The sequence below is a fragment of the Orycteropus afer genome, unplaced genomic scaffold (genome assembly GCF_000298275.1).
Source record: "Orycteropus afer afer isolate SDZICR_OR568_19922 unplaced genomic scaffold, OryAfe1.0 scaffold00013, whole genome shotgun sequence".
Lineage (NCBI taxonomy): Eukaryota > Metazoa > Chordata > Mammalia > Tubulidentata > Orycteropodidae > Orycteropus > Orycteropus afer.
Window position 1 is genome coordinate 19759014 of NW_006921600.1, and position 19566 is coordinate 19778579.

Here is a 19566-nt window from a genome sequence, read left to right on the forward strand (position 1 = left end):
CATCAATTCTGCTCCTTTGCCCATTCAATGTCTTATCTATTTCTGAAAATTTAGTATTAATCTTCTGGATTTCTATCTGTAGATTTTGAATCATTTCTAATTTTTCATTTATTTTGTCATTTTGTTCTTGTATTTTCTTCTGAAATAGTTCTAGGGTTTTGTCTGTGTTTTCCTTGATCTGTCTCTCAATCCTTTGAAGATACCTAAATATAATTCTTTTGAATTCCTTATTAGGGAGTTCCAATGCTGCGTCTTCCTCAGGGATGTGTTTTGGCTCTGGGTCCCTTGTTTCTCCTGGGGACCCCCCCAGGGCCCTTGTTTCTCCTGCTTTATCTTGCTTCTTTGTATGGACTGTGATGCTCTGTTGTCCTTGCTCTGTTGTCCTCGAGACATTGTGACATTTTTGTGTTTATACTTATTTGGTGATTGTATATTGGAGTGACTTGCCCATGGTTTCTGTTTTCTTTGTATGTTATCTATGCAACCAGGGTACTGTGCCATGCTCCTCTATCTACTAGCTGGCAGCACTTATACACTCACCACCTGTCTCCTTTCTTGTTGTCAGCCTCTCATATGTCCCTGACAACCCTGGCAAACAGAGCCTATTCTTAGGTCCCTAGAATCCGAATGAGAATGCTATCACTTTAAAATCCAAAGTGGCCACCACTTGTAAACATTCAAAATGGTTTCACCCTCAGTCACTTTAAATATCCAAAATGGCCACCACTTATAAACATTCAAAATGGCTGCCACGTTTAAACAATCAAAATGTCTGTGCCCTCCAGCCAGCGGAAAGTCAACAGTTCAGGTTGTTTTCCTTCCTAGTCATAGGCCACCAGCGCAGTCATCCCTGCAGCCCTTGGTGACCAGGGCTGATCTTTAGGTCAATTCTTAGGTCCCAATACCACTTGGAAATATTCAGGCTTTTGGTCCCGTCAAAATAGCTGACAGTCCACAGCTCCAACCATCTCTGTACTCACTGTTTTCATTCAGGTTTTTCCACTAGTTGGTGCCTAATCCACTTCTGTATAGTTCCTTTCAAAGCTCGGGCCTCCAGGATTATCCTGTATCTCTGTCAATTGTTTTTTTTTCTTTGTTGAAGAGGGTCTATGTCGCTTGTCTGCCTATTCCTCAATTTTAGCCTGGTTTGGTTTCTAAAGTACCATGTTAATGTGCATAATTCCCCTCCTTCCTTTAAGTAACTAATTTAAATATTAGGGAGATGGGAAATACATAAATAAATCAGGCTGGCCAGTAATTGACCTGTGTTTGAGTTCAACAACCTCATTACATCAAAGGGAAACTAAAGCATATAGAAATGACATTACTTAACTAAGCGAAAGCATATGTGGACCTGAACAGGATCTGCCCCAACTAATGACCTTTCTACTATTCCCGTTGTCTCTTGCATCTGCTGCAACCAAGATGAAGCCAGAGATAGCAGCATAGATAGATTATAAGCCCTTCTGCCCTTCTATTTGATATGAAATCAAAATAATCCGTTGAGTCTTAAATGGACTAGCTAATCAGTACTGCCTACAAGAAATACTCCATTAAAGGCTTTCCCTGCTTTTTTGGTTGCTATGAAATTTAGTTTCTGTTGCCAAAGAAAACTACTCAGTAATGAGAAAAGAAATAATTGTTTGAGGGCAGGAAGATGGGAAGAAGAAATATATGAATTGTTCTGGAGACATTAAAACTTTCCTAATTTAAATGTTCCAATTAAAAGGAATTAAATTGATTGTATTACAGGGAACAAAGGCATGGACCTGGGAGATACCCAGCAAAGGTACCAACAGATTACTTTTAAAAAGAGTAACTAAAATACCAAAGTTGATGACACCTATAATACACATAGTAAAAAATAATCATGGACATTCCTTTTCACTGATACTAGTTCAAATGGTGATATAAATCATATTGGCTAATTTTAAGAGCTTCCTATATGTTCTGCTATGCTCTGTAGTAAGGTGATGTGATCCTGTAAAGATTACCCATTGCCATCAAGACAATTCCAATTCATAGTGACCCTATAGGGCAGAGTAGAACTGCCCTATAGGACTTCCAAGGTTGTAATCTTTACAGAAGCAGAATGCCTCATATTTTCCTGCAGAGTTGTTGGTGGGTTTGAACCGCTAACCATTTGGTTAGCAGCTGAGTGCTTAACCAATGTACCACGAGGGATCCTCTGTAAAGGTTACAGCCTAGGAAACTCTGTGGAGCAGTCCTACTCTGTCCTAGATGGTCACTATGAGTCAGAATCAACTAGACAGCACACAATGAAATCACACAGTGAGAAAACACATTTAAAGCTTACCTAACTTACCTAACTCCACATATCTGTTCATATTCAAAGACTATGGCAAATAATTTAGAATCATTACATATAACTAAAAAATTGGCTGTAACGAATTATCTTCCTCCTTTCATTACCAAAAATGATTAAGGAATAGAAATCACCAGGAATTTAAAGGATTTTTGAGAAATAGAGCAGGAAGTTACTAAACCTGCAGGACTCAAAAATGGAGATGTTGTATTGTGAAGAGTCGACAGTGGAGTAGTCGACACTGCAAAACAAAATAATAAATAGATTGGATCAAACTCTTGGGAGTTATTGCTGGCATTTTCACCAAAACTTTCAAGGATTTTTGAAATATATAATCAGGAGATTACTAAACCTGAATGACTCAAAATTGGAGGTTGTGTAGTGGGAGGAGGCAGCTCTGGAAAACAAAATAATAGAGACTCGGTCAAACACTTGGAGGGAATTTCTCTCATTTCACTTTATGAATTATGGCTTTCATTCTTCACTAATTTAGATAAACATTTTCATGCTTCAATTTACTCTGAAAATTTGCTGCTCTCACTTTTTATAAATAAAAATATCTAACAAAATAAATTTATATACCAGTGTGACGTTTATAACATACCCCTATGAGAACACAAAATCACAAAGTAGAATTCTATGCGAATTTTATGTCATATGCCTGGAATGGAAATGAATATAAGACAGACTTAAATACCTGTTTTTTTTCAATTATTCTGTTCACTGATACTTAAAGTCAAAGAAATAAAGCTAAAAAAGGAACAAGAAGGGGGAAAAAAAAATTTGTACCTTTAATACAAGTCGGAACTGGAGGAACCCATGTACTATTTTCTTCACAGATAATGGTGTTGCTTCCCTTCATGACATAACCCTGATGGCACTGAAATACGACCTGTGATTTGTAGGTAAATCGTGATCCAAGTCCCACTACTCGGTCTCCATTTCTGATTACTGGATAATCACATTTGACCACTGAAAAGTGAAGAAAGCTCAGAATTAGTGGACCAGAAAAAGTAGTGTAAAGTAGTAATTTCCTGGGGGAACAAAGATAACAAGGAATGGAAAGCAAGATGTTAGAAAATAATGACTTTATATATTTAAAATGAAAAGTATAAAGCATTTTAATTCCAGGTATGCAGATATAGTGAGATCTAAGAACTCTCCCTTTCCCTCAAAACAAATTGTCATTATAGTTTATTTGATTTCTTAATCTTTTTTTCCCAAAAAATGTTTTGAGAAAGGCCTATAAAATAATACTCAGATTAACTTCAAAAGAAACTCTTGATATTGTTTAGCTCTAGGTTTGTTGTTGTTGTTTTTAAGGTTATGCTAAACCTAATAAAAGCCTTTACTGTTTTAAAATGGTAGGAAAGACTTTTCTGAAGATAATGTTGTTGTTATCGTTAGGGCCATTAAGTCGGTTCTGACTCCTAGGAACTCTGTACAAGAGAATGAAAAAGATAATTTGTTATTTGTTGTTGGTATGTGCTGTCGAGTCGGCCCCTGTACAAGAGAATGAAAAAGATAATAGTTGGGTTCAAATTTAAAAGTTGAGAAGATGCTAGCCATGCAAAGATATGCAAAAATGAAGTTCTCAAGAAGAAACAACATACACAAATTGGGATGTTCAAGGAATAGAAAGGCCAGTGGAGTTAGCGTAGTGTTTTCCAAAGCTTTTGACTGCAACCTAGAGTATGAAGCCTGTTTTAATTGCCAACCACTATACATGTACACAAGCCCGAAATAAAAGTTTAAATTCAGTATTTTGCCTTCATACCACTGTACTCTGGTATCTCCCATTGTATTCTATTTTGTAAAAAGTAAAATGCTGGTCATGACCCAGGCTGATTTCAGGATCATTATTACTGGATTTTGGGGGAATTTGGAAACAAAACAAAACAAAACAAAATGAAACATTGGGCTGGGCACATGAGTGCAATAGAACATCTTATGAAATCAAATCTGAGCAACAGAAAAGGCCTAGATAATGTATAGCCTCTTAAGCCAAAAGAGTGTTCTTCCTTCTTTCCTGTGGATCTGAACTTCCATCTGTTATTATATCCCTTCAGTCTAAGAATTTCCTGTAGCAGTTCTTGTAGTGTAGATCTGCTAGTGAAAAATTCTCATAGCTTTGGTTGATCTGAAAATGGCTTTATTTCACCTTCAGCTTTGCAAGATTGTACGTTGACATAACATTCTAGGTTAATAGTTTTCTTTTTCTCTCAGAACCTTAACAGATTTATACTATTCCATTGTCTTGTAGTCTTCAGTTTCTCATGAGACATCAGCCATCATTCTTACTTGCTTCTGTACCATCTCCTTGATAAGTTTTTCTCCCTTTCACTTGCTGTTTCATTCTTTTCATTTTATTTCTAGTAGTTTTACCGTGTGTTTAGTTCAGTGAGTTTAAATTTTTTTTTTTTTTTTGTAAATAATCTGTTTATACTACTTAAGGTTCACAGTATTTCCTGGATTTGTGGGTTTGTTGTTTTGGATCAAATTTTTAGACCAGTATTTGTTCAAATACTTTTCTATATTCTCTCTCCTTCTAGAACTCCAATTACATGCATGTTCAACTGTTTGATACTCTCCTGATAGGTCTACAAAGCTCTTTCCCTTTTTAAAATTTCTCCTCAAATCATATCAGATTTCTATTGACCTGTCTTTAGGTTCACTGATACGATTTTTCTTCTGTTGTGTTAATCTGCTGCTAACTGCATCTAATGATTTTTTTTTAAAATTAGGTTTATAGTATATAATTTACATATATATAGTAAAATTCACCCTTTTAAGTGTACAGCTGTATGATTTTTGACAAATACAAATGATCAAGTAAATACCTCCACCAAAAAGGTATAGAAAAGTTCCATCACCCAAATAAATTCCCTCATGCCCACTATAATCAACCTTAACCCCCACCACTCAACCATAGATTGTTTTTCTATTTCTGTGTTGTTGTTGTTGTTATGTGCCATCAAGTCGGCCCGACTCATAGTGACCCCTCCTTGGGTTTCTGAGGCAGTATCACTACGGAAGTAGCTTGCCCGACCTTCCTTCCGAGGAGTGGCTGGTGGGTTTGAACCGCCAGCCGTCTGGTTAGCAGGCAAGTGTCTTAGCCACTATGCTACCAGAGCGCCTGTCTATTTCTATAGTACTGTTTTATTCAGAATGGCATATAAATGGAATCATAGACTTCTGAGCATGGCTTATTTCACTCAGCATAATGCATGTGAGATTCATTCATGTTGTTGCATAAATCTGTAGTTTATTTCCACTGTATGGCTGTATGACAGGTTGTCATCCATTCACCAGTCGAACATTTAGGTTGCTTCTAGTTTGGGAGGATTATTATTAAGATTGCTATGAACAATTTCATATTGGTTTCTGTGTTTACACATCACCTGGGTTGCTAAGTGTGTCATAAGTGTATGTTTGAGTTTTAAGAAGTTGCCAAAGTGGGTTCCAAGTGGTTGTAACACTTTGTATTCTCACTACCAATGTATGGGTTTTGATTGAGCTATATCCTTGCCAATACCTGGTATTATCAACTTTTTCCTTTTTTTTTAACTTCAGCCATTCTAATAGGTGTTTAGTGGTATCTCATTATAGTTTTAATTTGAATTTCTGTAATTATTAATAATATTGAGCATATTTTCATATACTTATTTGCCCTCCATGTATCTTCTTTAATGAAATGTCTACTCAAATCTTTTGCCCACCTTTAAATGGAGTTGTTTCCTTATTTAGCTTTGACAGTTTTTTTTTTAAATATATTTGAGACACAAATCCACTATCAGGTATGTGTTTTGCAAACATTTTCTCCCATTCTGTGGCTCATCTTTTCATTTTCTTAACAGTGTCTTTTGCAGAACAGAAACTTTTAGTTTGGAAAAAGTCCAATTTGTTAAATTTTTTCTTTAATGGATCATGTTCATAGAATTGTGTGGAGTGGATGATTAACTTTTTTTTTTTTTTTTTAATAAGAGTAAGAGGCACTTGCCTTATGAAAATTTGAGGGGTGCGTTAAAGTAGGACATGACAATGCCTATCTAAGAATCCACTTCCAGGACTGGAAGTTAATTGGAATCAGTGAGTACATATCCTGGTATTCTCCTTTGAAGTAGACAACTGGATCCATGAGATGAAAGGAAATGAGGGTGCAGCAATACAGAAATGAAGTGAATCTAGACATATTTCTCTTGTACTCCGAGGCATAAGATGCCAATAAGAACTGTTATATACTATAAACCTAATTTTTAAAAAACTGTTCAGTATGAGAGAAAGAGACTACAGATGACCATAGGGCAGATTCCCCTGGGGGAAAGCCCTGCACATAGCTACCAACTCAGACTGATGCCAGTAGCCCTTGGAGGCTACAAATAAATCCTGTTAACAATAGAAAATTACTTAAAGACTAGACTATGCTTACCCAGTGATAGATTCAAATGCTCAAAGCACTATAAAAGAATCAGAACAGAAGACGCTGCACCAGTATGTACTGTTGAATTCTATTTCTTTACACAAGGAACACACTTTTATCCTCAGAGTAATGTTTGATAAAGAACTGGAATAGGCAATTGAAACATTGCCTGTTTAAAACAGGGGAGTAGGGGGAGAGTCACAAGTATGAAGGGCTGGTTCACATGTCTTCATGAGTATGTGCTCACAGTCAGCATGAGAGGACCAAGGCAGCATCCCCACTACATAGATTCTTCTGCTTTACCAGTAGACCTGGGGAATAGGAGGTGAGGGAGGATGCCGATATGCTTATACAATTCTTCCCCATATCACTTCAACATACATAGTTTTTCTTTTTTCTCCACATCACTTTCAACTTTCTTTTTTCCTACCTGATGTAGTGGTCTCAGGACCAGGACTGTAACTGTGAGTAATAGAGGCAAGGATGATTGCTAAGCAAGAAAACTACTAATGTTAAGTGATACCCTTTTTCACACTGAATTGGTTATACAGCTGTGTTGCAAATCAAATGAACATATATGCATGAGTCTATCTCTGGACTCTGTAGTTTGTTCCACTGATCTATATGTCTATTCTTTCACCATACTGCCTTGATCATCTACTTTACAGTAAGTCTTGAATTCAGGTAATATGAATCCTCCAACATTTTTTTTTTTTTTGGCTAAATGTCATCTCTATTCTGCAGACAAGTTTCTGAAGCGTATGGACATGGAGTTTGTAGGCTAAGAAATAAATCTGTGTAGTTGTTACTTCACAGCTACATTCACAAAGACAGCACTGTCGTCTTCCCTGTGCAGGAAGCAGCCATTTCTCGCTAAAGTGAACACAGTGAGACTAGATCACCTATGACCTGTTTCTCTAGGTCATCATTACACTCTTCTGCTGTAATCTTTAAGAACCAGTGGGCCCTTTACCTGAGCAGCTACCTGCTTGCCACTCAGAGCCTCAACAACAGCAAGAGCAAACTCAAAGCTGGTTTCAGGTCTGCCGCATGTCAGGGAAAGTCCTTCTTTTTCCACACAATTCCCTGAGGGGTTATAATGATTTCCATTCATCATTTTGTCTTTAGCAAGTGGATATGTTATAACTTTGCTTCCAAAATCTATTTCGTACGACTTGCACAGATGACTGACAACGAATCCTTTTCCTCCTCTCTTGTTCCTTCAGTGTATCTTTCACAGCAGCAGACTCAGATAACCTCTGTGCACCCAGATCATCTTCTGGCAGAACTACCTCTATTTTACATCTTCAAGACTGGCATCAGGACAAATGCCAATGTCTTGGCTACACTGCACTGGGTCTTTTCTAGTCAGACTTGTAACGGTGACCTTAATTCTGGCTTGTCTCCTGATATCCACAGGGATGACCATCTCTATCTCCTCTGCTCCCTTGGCCAGGATGACCAGATGTCTTTTTTAGGTTGTATCTTTTAAATACATAATAGAAAAACAGATTTAAAAAAAAAAACAAAAAAACTTTCACCGTACCCCTAGCATCTTCTCCAACTTCTTTCAAAATGGTTTTGGCTATTCTAGTTCTTTTGCCTTTCCATATAAATCTTAGAATCAGTTTGTCAACTTGTACAAAAAGTTTTGGGGGATTTTGATTGGGATCAATTCTGGAAGAAATAACATCTAAATACCGAGTCTTCCATTCTATGAACACTGTATATCCTACCATTTATTAAACTATTTTATTTTATTTTTTTAAATTAGTATTTAGTAGTTTTATCATTCAAATCTTGTGCATATGTCATGTGTTTTGAGGCTTAAACAAAGTACTTAAAATTTTTCCATTTCTAATGGTTCAAGGCCAGTAAATAAACAGACAATTGATTTATGTATACTGATCTTGTATCCTGCAACCATGATAAAGATTTTGGGGTCTGGGATTTTCTACACAAATAATCAGGTCAAAAATGAATAGAGACTGTTTTTTCTTCCTTTGCCTCTATTACTCTATTACTTTCCAATGTGTACACATTTTATTTCTTTCTGTTGCTTTATTGCACTGGCTAGGACCTCCAGTCCAATGCTGAATAGGAATGGTAAGACTGGACATCTCTGCCTTGTTCCTGCCTTAGAAAAAATAATTATTCTTTTACCATTAAGTATAATGTTATCTGTGAGAATTTTGCAGATGCCTTCTATCAGGTTGAGGCAGTTAGTTCCCTTCTATTCCTAGTCTACTGAAATGTTTTATCATGAAAAGATGATGAGTTCTGTCAAATGATTTATTTGCATCTATTAAGATGGTCTTTTCTTTACAGTCTCTTGATATTATAAATTACACTGAATTAATTTTAATTAATTGTTAAATCAACCTTACATTCATGGGATAAATCCTAATTGCTCATGATATATTCTTCTTTTTATATACAACTAAATTTGGTTTAGGGAGTCCCTGAATGGTATACATGGTTCACATGCTCAGTTGAAATACTGAAAGGCTGAAGGCTTGAGACCACCTACAAGTGCCTCAGAAGAAAGGCCTAGTGATTTACTTGCGAAAACTCAGCCATTGAAAACTCTGTGGAGCACAGTTCTACTCTGACACACGAGGCCACCATAAGTTGGGGTCAACTCAATGGCAACTAGTGACTGGTAGGTTTTATTTCTAATATTTTGTCGAGGATTGCTGGCTCTAGTTCATCAAGAATATTGTCTGTAATTTTCTTGTATTGTCTTTATCTGGTTTTGGGTAATACTATCTTCACAAATGAGTTGTGTTCTCTCCTCTAGTATTTTCTTGAAGAGTTTGCACAGAATTGCTATTATTTATTCCTTAAATATTTAGCAGAATCCCCCAGTGGTATTATCTGGATCAGGTGTTCTCAATGGGATAAAGTTTTAAAAGTACAAATTCTATTTCTTTAATGCATATAGGCCTATTCAAGTTACCTATATCTTTGAGTGAATTTTGGTATTTAGTGTCTTTCAAGAAATTTCTCAGTTTCATCTAAGTTGCTGAACTTATATGCATTAAAGTATTCATAACATTCCCTTATTATTCTCTCATTGCCTGCAGGATATGTAAAGATATCCTCTTCTTCATTCCTGATATTGGCAATTTGTGTCTTGGTTTTCTTCTTTGCAGTCTGGCTATAAGTTTATTCATTTCATTGACTTGCAAGAACCAACTTTTGGCTCATTAATTTTTTCTATTCTTCTCTCTTTTCAATTTCACTGGTTTCTGTTCTACCTTTGTTATTTTCTTCCATCTGCTTATTTTTGGTTTAGGTTTATTAAGGTCGAAATTTAGATAATTCATTTGAAACTTTTCTTTTTTTCTAATATGAGCATTTCATACTATAAATATCTCAGTAAGCAATACTTTAACTGTATCACATAAATTTTGATATGCTGTGTGTTTTCATTTTTATTAAATTCAAAATATATTCTAATTTCTCTTCTGATGTCTTCTCTGACTTATGGGTTATTTAGAAGTATACTGCATAATTTCTAAATATTTGAGAATTTTCTAAAAATCTGTTACTTATTTTTACTTTCATTCCATTGTGATCAGAGAATATACTTTGAATGAGTGTAATTTTTTGAAATTTGCTGAAAATTGTACTATGGCCTAGAATATAGCCTTTCTTGGAGCAAATTCCATATGTACCTGAAGAGTATATATTTGCTATTGTTCAGTAGTTAGTTTCCTTCTTTCAAGGTCAAAGGCCTCCAGGCTTTTGATCATTCTCTAGTGCCTTAAATATTTATTTTGTCCAAAGCTTATCACTCTTTTCAGTGAAAAGGTTAGTCTGTTACAAGGTACTACAACCGCTACCCATAATCAGAACTCACAGACATCTTGTAATACAAGATAAAATGTTTTCATTTTTAAGCCAGTATGTGTTAGAAAATCCTAATCCATGCATATACATGGTAGTTCACAATGTATAAACTCAAATGCCAATAATATTGGGGGTGGCAGTTTTCTTCAACTAAAACTATTATCAACTCTACTTGACCTATATTATATTAAATTAGAAACTCATTTTACAGGAGGAAATAGCACATAATTTGACTGTTTTTTCTAATGTAAGTAAAATTATTTACAAAATGTTTTCAGAGTATTTACAAATGAAGAAGGATATGAATGTAAAGATTATTACCTTTACACACAGGAGGCTTACTACTCCATTCTCCATTGCCAGTGCAGTAAAGAACTTTGTTTCCAATAAGTGAGTATTGATCTGGTCCACTTAGAGAATTACATTCATAATTTACTACTTCATTATATTCATAGACATCCTTTCCACTAGTTCTGTATATTCCATTTTCTATGTTTGGAGGTGGTACACACTTAACCCCTTAAAAAGGGAAGAAAAGAAGAAATTATTCATATATATACACACAAATGAAAGACACAAGTTAAGACATCATTAATTAGTCAAGTTTTATGAACTACCTTCAATAAATCCATCAACATATGGTTTCTATAAGCTAGCTATTTGTGAATCCACCAATACATCTGGCATGAGAAAATGCATTATCCCATATTAAAAACCTTAACTTAGCTTTCAGAATAAAACTAATTTCTTAAGATGTATGACACCTATATTTACCTGCAAGGCCATGCTAAGTTTTGCTCTAGTAATCTTAAAGAGCTTCTGACAATTGAAGGAGAATTTGAGCTTGTGAGTGAAAATAAAATTGAATTCCAGTTGGGAAGTGTCTTACAATTTATAAATATATCCATTCTCTAAACTGGTGGTTCACAGTAATACTAAGAAATGACTGCCTTTTTTCAATCTCATTCTTATGACCTGAGTGTATAGTGAAAATTTCCAGAGGCTACTAATTATGTGAATATTGCAACAGACAGAATGTAGAAGCAAGAGAATCCAGATATCTTCCTTTAAGCCAGATATTGAAGAGATCTGCAAAACTGTAAAACAGTGCCACTATAAATAAATATGTAAACTTTCAACCAAATCACAATAAAAAGTAAAAAAAAAAAAGAACTGCAACACACACACACACACACACACACAGAATAAATAATAATTTAAAAAACTTCTCAGTTCCAGTATGATAAATATCAATAGATATAATAAAGAAAAGCTCTGTAGGGTCCTCCTTAATTTAAAAGTGTAAAGGGGTCCCATGGCCAAAAAGCATGCGAACTGCTAGTCTAAATTTTAAAAACAGAATGTACTTACTGTCACATATTGGGGGATTATCACTCCAACCAACTGAGTCTCCAATAACCTCACAATACAGAGTTTTTCTACCAATTAAGTGATAACTAAATGAGAAAAGAAAAGTTTACTGTTTTCTTTAGTAGTTAACAAGATGCACATATCAAGGCAGGGAACTTTTAGATGGTGTTTTTCTACACTACAGCAATTTCAGGGAGAAGTTTCATAAATGACATATAGTGAGAGTGCTAACTACATCTACAATTTAATCCAATAAACAGTATCTTCATTTGAACACACTCTAGCCAAGGGCAAAGGTGTCTCCATAAATCTGTCCTGTTAGTCTGGCTTATTTGCTGTCTTCTGCAATCATATTACACATTCATTTCTTTGCCTTTGCTCATTCCATTCTCCTCAGGAAGAACATGGATCTCAGTAAGATCAGTCTCTAGGATTGGACTGCCTGCATTTGAGTACTAGATCCACAACTTACTAATTATTAGTCACTTAATATTTCTCTTTTTCAGTTACCTCATCTATAAAAAGGGACTAACAACACGTATCTCACAGGGTTGTTCTCTCAGAATTAAATGAATGCTGGATTGATATTCTTTAGATCACAATATCTTTCTAGATTTACATAGCTCAGGAACACCTCTACTTTTTGAAATCTTCCCTGATAATTCACCCTAATCTTTCCTCCTTCTGGATTCTCAGTCTAATTATCATAAATAATTCTAGTTATTGGGCATTTCTCATTTACTATTTTGCTTTGAAAACTTCCAGTGTATATTGTATTTCTCAATAAGGTTACAATTTCCTTGAGAAAGTTCTATTTCTTAAACTTTTTACTATTGCTCAAAGTATCCAGTAGGTTCTTTCTTGGTAACTTTTGCCTAGTTCTTCAATATTTTCATTTCATTGAGTGAAAATAGTCAGGGAGCATGCCACTATGCTGTCACAGCTGAATTTCCCCCTAAGGCTCACTCATTGTTTCTATGTTATACTAGAACATAGTTACTGCCTAATATTTTTTCGTAAATGCCAAGTTATCAATATATCTTATTAAAAGAGCCCTCTAGAACAAAGGTTATCGTGGAGTATTCAGTGCCTCTCTTTGAGAAGCTTCACTCCTTTACAGCAGTCTCAAAGATAAGGTTTTCCAACTGAGAGATCTCGATCAAAATGAGGGTCAAGCTAACCAGGTCAGTTTTGGTCTAGTAACACTGAGTATAGAAGATACACAGAGTTCTATTCTGTATATAAGAATATCTTTAGATGGCAGTTCCACCTGTAAGCCCTACTTCAACTCTAAGAGGTGGTGTTTTTAAACAGCATACTCTTGGTTGTCAAGCATAAAGAAACCAATGATCACTATACTTTCAATGATTACAATAGGCTTATTATAGGAATTCTGGTGGCATAGTGCCTAAGGCATCTGACTATTAACCAGAAGGCTGGTGGTTCAAACCTATCAGCCACTCCTCGGAGGGAAGGTTGGCAATCTACTTCTGTAGTGATACTGCCTCGGAAACCCAAGGAGGGGTCGTTATGAGTCAGATCAGACTCAATGGCAGGGAGTTTGCTTTGGTTTGGTGTATATAATTTTACTGTCCTTCAATTCAAATTTCTTTCTATTTATTACAAATCTTTGCAGTCTCTGAAAATTCCAACAGTTGTTTGAGTGTAAGTACAACTTTTCACAAAACAAAACAGCAAAATGAATCAAGTTTATATGAATGCCTAAGAAGGGAAGAAAAACAAAAATGGGATGAGAGCATGTGCCTCATTTCCTCTAAGGAGGAACTTACCCATCTTCACAAGTAAAGTCAACCTGTGAGCCAAACTCCAGTGTTCCATTTGTCATGGTTACATAACCATTTAGGGGATCTCCTGGACTGCTACATAGTTTTTCTAAAAGAAAATAATTTTGAAATTTGTTTTTCTATACCCATTTCAAAACATATGAGTCAAAACTTAAAATTTTACATTGTTATTTTAAATTAATAGGAATAGCATTTTCTTGATTTAACTATTACAAAGGCGAGCTTAAGATTCACATTTACTCAGGCAACCCACTGCCAAGAAAATGATTCCCTGTATATTTCTCAAAATCTGACAAAATACATAGCTTTCTAAAACCTAGTTTCATGAGAAAATCATCATTGCAATAGTGGAATATGTAGCCTAAAATGTGAGAAACTCTAGAGAAAGCAAAGCAAACAAAAATAGCTTTGTTTACTTACTTATACAAACTTCTTGGAGAGGTGTCCATGAATTATTAGCATTACAAACAGCAGTCATGGAGGACATGAAGTTTCGTCTGTATCCTACACGACAGATGTATTCTACTGTCTCGTTAGTAGCATAACTGTCTTTAGTAGAGGTATCCTTGAGCCTCATAGTTTCATATCTTAGTGGAGCACCACAGGCATCTAGGGGAAAAGGAATGAGAACATAAGTGTGAAGTAGTCATATGAATTATACCAGTCAGGGACTGTGGTTTGACAGTAGGTAGTACAGAGTAAATAAATGGAAAGGTCCTTGGCAAGATTGTAAAGACTTTTCAGTGCTTTTACCCAAATAAGTGTTGGTAGTGGAGGAATGTGCCTTGCTTATTTTAAACATCCTATTAGCTTTCTGATAAACTGAATTTTCACCCAACAGCAAATTTGAGAGAAAGCATCATTGTTTGTGGCCTTAAAAATACACAAAGCTATGTATTCTTCTCCACCTTTGTCTTCGAGTTCTCCAGAGAAACACAACCAATGAGAGAGAGAGATTGTGATTTATTTACTGTAAAGAATTGGCTCATGAGATTGTGGGGTTGATAAGTCCAAAATCCATAAATCAGGTAACAGCTGGAAACTCTGGCAGTCTATCTAAAAGCCATACTTCAGACAACAGGTTAAAATGTCTGGCAGGATGTCTATTTATGGTTTTGTGGTTTCTCCCTTGGAAAACTTTAAGTTTAGCTCTTAAGGCCTTCAATGGATTGGATGACGTCCACTCACATTATGGAGGTAATCTGCTTTACTTAACCAAACCAAACCAAAAGCACTGCCGTGGAGTCGGATCTGACTCAGCTGTAAATACCTGCATAGCAACATCTTGACTAGTGTTTGACTAAACAATTGGGCATCATAGCCTAGCCAAGCTGACACAAAATTAATAATCACAGTCCATCCCTTGTAAACTTGGCACCCATTTATCTCCTTGAACCATACTCCTTCTCTAAAATACTAAAAAAACTCACTGCCATTGAGTCAATTCCGACTCTACCCCCTTTGGGTTTCCAAGGCAGTAAATCTTTATGAAAGTAGACTGCCCAGTCTTCCTTCTGCAAAGTGGCTAGTGGGTTTGAACCGCCAACCTTCTTTCTGGTTAGCAGTCAAATGCCTTAGGTACTATGCCACGAGAGCATAGTATACCATGGTATACTGAAAGTCATACTTCTGCCTAATATGATTTGACTGCTAACCAGAAAGCTGGCAGTTCAAACCCACCAGCCACTCCTTGGAAGGAAGATTGGGTGATATACTTCTTTAGAGATACCACCTTGAAACCCAAGGAGGGATCACTGTGAGTTGGGATTGACTTGACGGCAATGAGTTTGGTTTGGTTTATACTGTATACAACCCAAAATATACTAGCCCTTTCCTCAAAAGACGGTGCACATGCACACACATACAATTTATTTTAAGAAAGGAATAAATGTTCAAAATAATTTCACTCATTTCTGCAACTGCTCACGTGGTTGTGTTGTTACTGTTTTGAGTCATCTAGTTAATTATGACTCAGAGAGATGCTATGAGCTCTGGTAGCATAGTGCCTAAGGCACTTGACTGCTAACCAGAAGGCTGGCAGTTCAAACCCACCAGCCACTCCTCGGAGGGAAGATGGGGCAATCTACTTCTGTAGTGATACTGCCTTGGAAACCCAAGGAGGGGATGCTATGAGTCGGGTCTGACTTGATGGCACAGAACAACAACAACAACAGAGATGCCATAGGACAGGGTAGAACTGCCCGATAGGATTTCTTAGGCCAAAATCTTTATGGAAGCAGGAAGACTTATCTTTTTTCCACAGAGCAGCTGGTGGGTTCAAACCACAAACCTTTCAGTTAGTAGGAGAGTACGTAACCACTGTGCCATCAGGCCCCCTACTACCCATCCCGTATTCCCTTTGTTCTCAGCAAGCACCTCAGTTGGTCATAGTTCTTTGCTTGGTTGAGTGGCCCAAACCTAGCCCTGCCTGAATTGGGTTGTAGTAGTTTTCCATTGACTTTAATCATAGCACATGGTAGTACTAAGAGGTACCCTAAGGGATCTTCTGTATTCCAACCATACTCTTTCTTACTTTCATAATAATAATCCAACTTCTGCTTGGTAATTAAGATCAACAACACCAACTCTTTGCCTGTTGATTCAGAGGCATGAGGAGCCCAAAGTGGCTAGGTGGCATTCCCAATTTACAGTTCAGTGGAATTACTGTTGTATCTTCTAGTGGAAGCATTCCTCCCTTTGGAACTATGACCTTCAAACCAGCAAAGCATAAGATTGTAGGGACAGGATGCAAAAAGTTTGTAAGTAGATCACTAGGGATAATAGTGAGTGGTGCCACTCTCATTTTTACCCCTTAATTTTCAGACTTGTGAATTCTGGCTATATATATATTAGACACTGGTTTGGAACATATACAATATCCTGGAGAACATTGTCCCAGACCTGTGAGCTAGTGCCATAAGAGGCTTCAAAAGGCCTTTCTACTGTTCTATCAAGTCAGCTGCTTCAGGATGATGAGGAACATGGTAAGAGAATTTCATGAGCATGGGCTCACTGCTGCAGTTTATTGTGCTGTAAAGTGAGTCCCGTGATCCAAGATGATGCTGTATGGGATACCATGACAGTAGATAAGGCATCCTGTTAAGTCCACAGAAGCACTGCATGCAAAGAATGGAAATCCATGTTGAGAGTAAGTGTCTATTCTCAAAAGAACAAAATGCTGCCCTTTCCATGATGGAAGTAGTCCAATGTGATCATGTGATCGACCTGCCACCAGGTGGTTGGCTGATCACCCTGGGTAATGGTGCCATATCAAGGACTTCGTGTTGGTCTCTAACAAGTTGTCCTTCATTAATTGGAAGTCCATGTTGCTGAGCCCATACATAACCTCCATCACTGCCACCATGGTCACTTTGGGAAATGACTAGAGTGGCTGGGGACAAAGGCTTACTGGCAGTCATAGAATAGGTCATCCTATCCACTTGATTATTAAGACCCTCCTCTGCTAAGGTCACATTTTGGTAAGCATTTACATGAGACACAAATATAAGGTTTTCAGCACATTCAGAGAGGACTATCCACACACCTCCATTTCCAACCTCCTTGTTACCAATTTCCAATCATATTCCTTTTAAGTCCCTGACCATCCAGCCAAACCATTGGCCACATTCCATGAAATGGTATACAACTAGACATCTGGCCATTTGTCTTTCCAAGCAAATAAACCACTCAGTGCACTGCTTGAAGTTCTGCCCACTACGAGGATTTCCCTTCACCACTGCCCTTTAGATAAATCCCAGAAAGAGGTTGTTATGCTGCACCAGTCCCCTTCTTAGTGGTGCCTGCATTTCAGAGAGGACCTGTGTAAACTAGGCCCAAGTTTTCTCTCTTTTTTCAGTCAACTGAAGAACTGAGTAGGAACTCCCCATGAGACCACAGGTACAGATTGTTGTTGTTATGTGCTGTCGAGTCAGGCCCGACTCATAGCAACCCCTCCTTGGGTTTCCCAGGAGGTATCACTATGGAAGTAGATTGCCCAACCTTCCTTCCGAGGAGTAGCTGGTGGGTTTGAACCGCCAGCCTTCTGGTTAGCAGTCAAGTGCCTTAGGCACTATGCCACTACAGCTCCTAGGTACAGATTAGGAGGGGAAAAAAAAGGTAATACAGTAGAAATAGGGACATGCTTCATATCACTTTGTTGCTGTGTGCTGTTGAGTCAATTCCAACTCATAATCAAGTCATAGCAACCACATAAGACAGAGTAGTTTGTCCCAGGGTTTCCTAGGCTACAATCTTTATAGAGGCAGATTGACAGGTTTTTCCTCCTGCGGAGTGGCTGGTGAGTTTGAGCTACTCTTTGGTTAGCAGCCAAGTACATGAACAGCGTACCACCATGGCTCCTCATATCACTGGACCCCTAGAAATTTCACTGAAGTGGAAGGCTCTGAATTTTTTCAGATTATTTCCCACCTTCTGGCATGCAACTCCTTACCAGTAAATCTATAGTAGTTGCTACTTTCTGCTTAGTAGGTTCAGTCAGTATGAAGCTATCACTGTAATGGATCACTGTGATGTCTTGTGGAAGGGAAAGGTGAGCAAGGTCCGTGCAGACTAAATTATGACATAGGACTGGAAAGTTGAGGTAGTGCAGTAAAGGTATATTGCTGGCCTTGGCAGATGAAAGGAAACTGCTTCTGGTGGTCTTTTGTTGTTGTTGTTGTTAGGTGTGTCGAGTCGTCTCCGACTCATAGTGACCTCATGTACAGCAGAACGAAACACTCCCCGGTCCTGTGCTGGCCCCATGATCCTTTTTATACCTGAGCCTATTGTTGCAGCCACTGTGTCAATCCATCTCCTTGAGGGCCTTCCCCTTTTTCATTGTCGCTCCACTTTGCTAAGCATGATATCCTTCTCCAGGGAATGGTCCCTTCTGACAACATGACCAAAGTAGGTAAGACCAAGTTTGACCATTCTCACTTCCAAGGAGCATTCCGGCTATACTTCTTCCAGGACAGATTTGTTAGTTCTTTTAGCAGTCCACGGTACTTTCAGCATTCTTCACCAACACCACAACTCAAAAGCATCAACTCTTCTTTGTTCTTCCTTTTTCATTGTCTAGCTCTCACATACATATGAGGCAACTGAAAATACCATAGCTTGTGTCAAGTGTACCTTGGTCTAAAAGGAAACATCTTTGCTCTTCAGCAGTGGAAGAGGTCCTTTGCAGCAGACTTGTCCAATGCTATATGATCTTGACTGCTGCTTCCACTGGTATTGATTATAGAACCAAGTAATATGAAGTCTTTGACAACTTCAGTCTTTTCTCCATTTATCATGATGCCACTTATTGGTCCTGTTGTGAGAATTTTTGTCTTCTTTATATTGAGATATAATCCATACTGCACACTGCAGTCTTCAATCTTCATTAGTAAGTGTTTCAAGTCATCCTCACCTTCAGAAAGCAAAGTTGTGTCGTCTGCATATCGCAGGTTGTTAATGAGCCTTCCTTCAATCCTGACGTCTTGTTCTTCTTCATATAGTCCAGCTTCTCAGATTATTTGCTCAGCATGAGTATGGTGAAAGGATACAACCTGACACACTCCCTTCTTGAGTTTAAACCACACAGTGTCCCCTTGTTATGTTCGAACAACAGCCTTCTAGTGTATGAACAAGTTCTTCATGAGCAAAATTAAGGGTTCTGGAATTCCCATTTTTCTCAATGTTATCCATAATTTGTTATGATCCACACAATCGAATGCTTTTGCAAAATCAATAAAACATAAGTAAATATATTTCTGGTATTCTTTGCTTTGAGCCAAGATCCATCTGAC

General features: G+C 37.3%; 2 protein-coding genes across 2 annotated transcripts in view; both read right to left on the reverse strand.

Annotated features, from left to right (window-relative positions):
- CD46 (CD46 molecule) overlaps positions 1-14402 on the reverse strand; it is a 127998-nt gene extending 113596 nt beyond the window's left edge. The window contains exons 1-7 of the mRNA XM_007953785.2: positions 14198-14402; positions 13763-13865; positions 11973-12058; positions 10923-11120; positions 3116-3298; positions 2679-2723; positions 2508-2567 (exon numbers count right to left, since the gene is read on the reverse strand). Of these exons, the coding sequence (XP_007951976.2) occupies positions 2508-2567; positions 2679-2723; positions 3116-3298; positions 10923-11120; positions 11973-12058; positions 13763-13865; positions 14198-14354 (832 nt within the window). The 5' untranslated portion in view covers positions 14355-14402. The remainder of the gene's footprint in view (positions 1-2507; positions 2568-2678; positions 2724-3115; positions 3299-10922; positions 11121-11972; positions 12059-13762; positions 13866-14197) is intronic.
- Positions 14359-19566, reverse strand: part of LOC103208122 (complement receptor type 1-like) — a 250973-nt gene continuing 245765 nt past the window's right edge. The window contains 1 exon segment of the mRNA XM_042782469.1: positions 14359-14386. Within this exon segment, the coding sequence (XP_042638403.1) occupies positions 14359-14386 (28 nt within the window).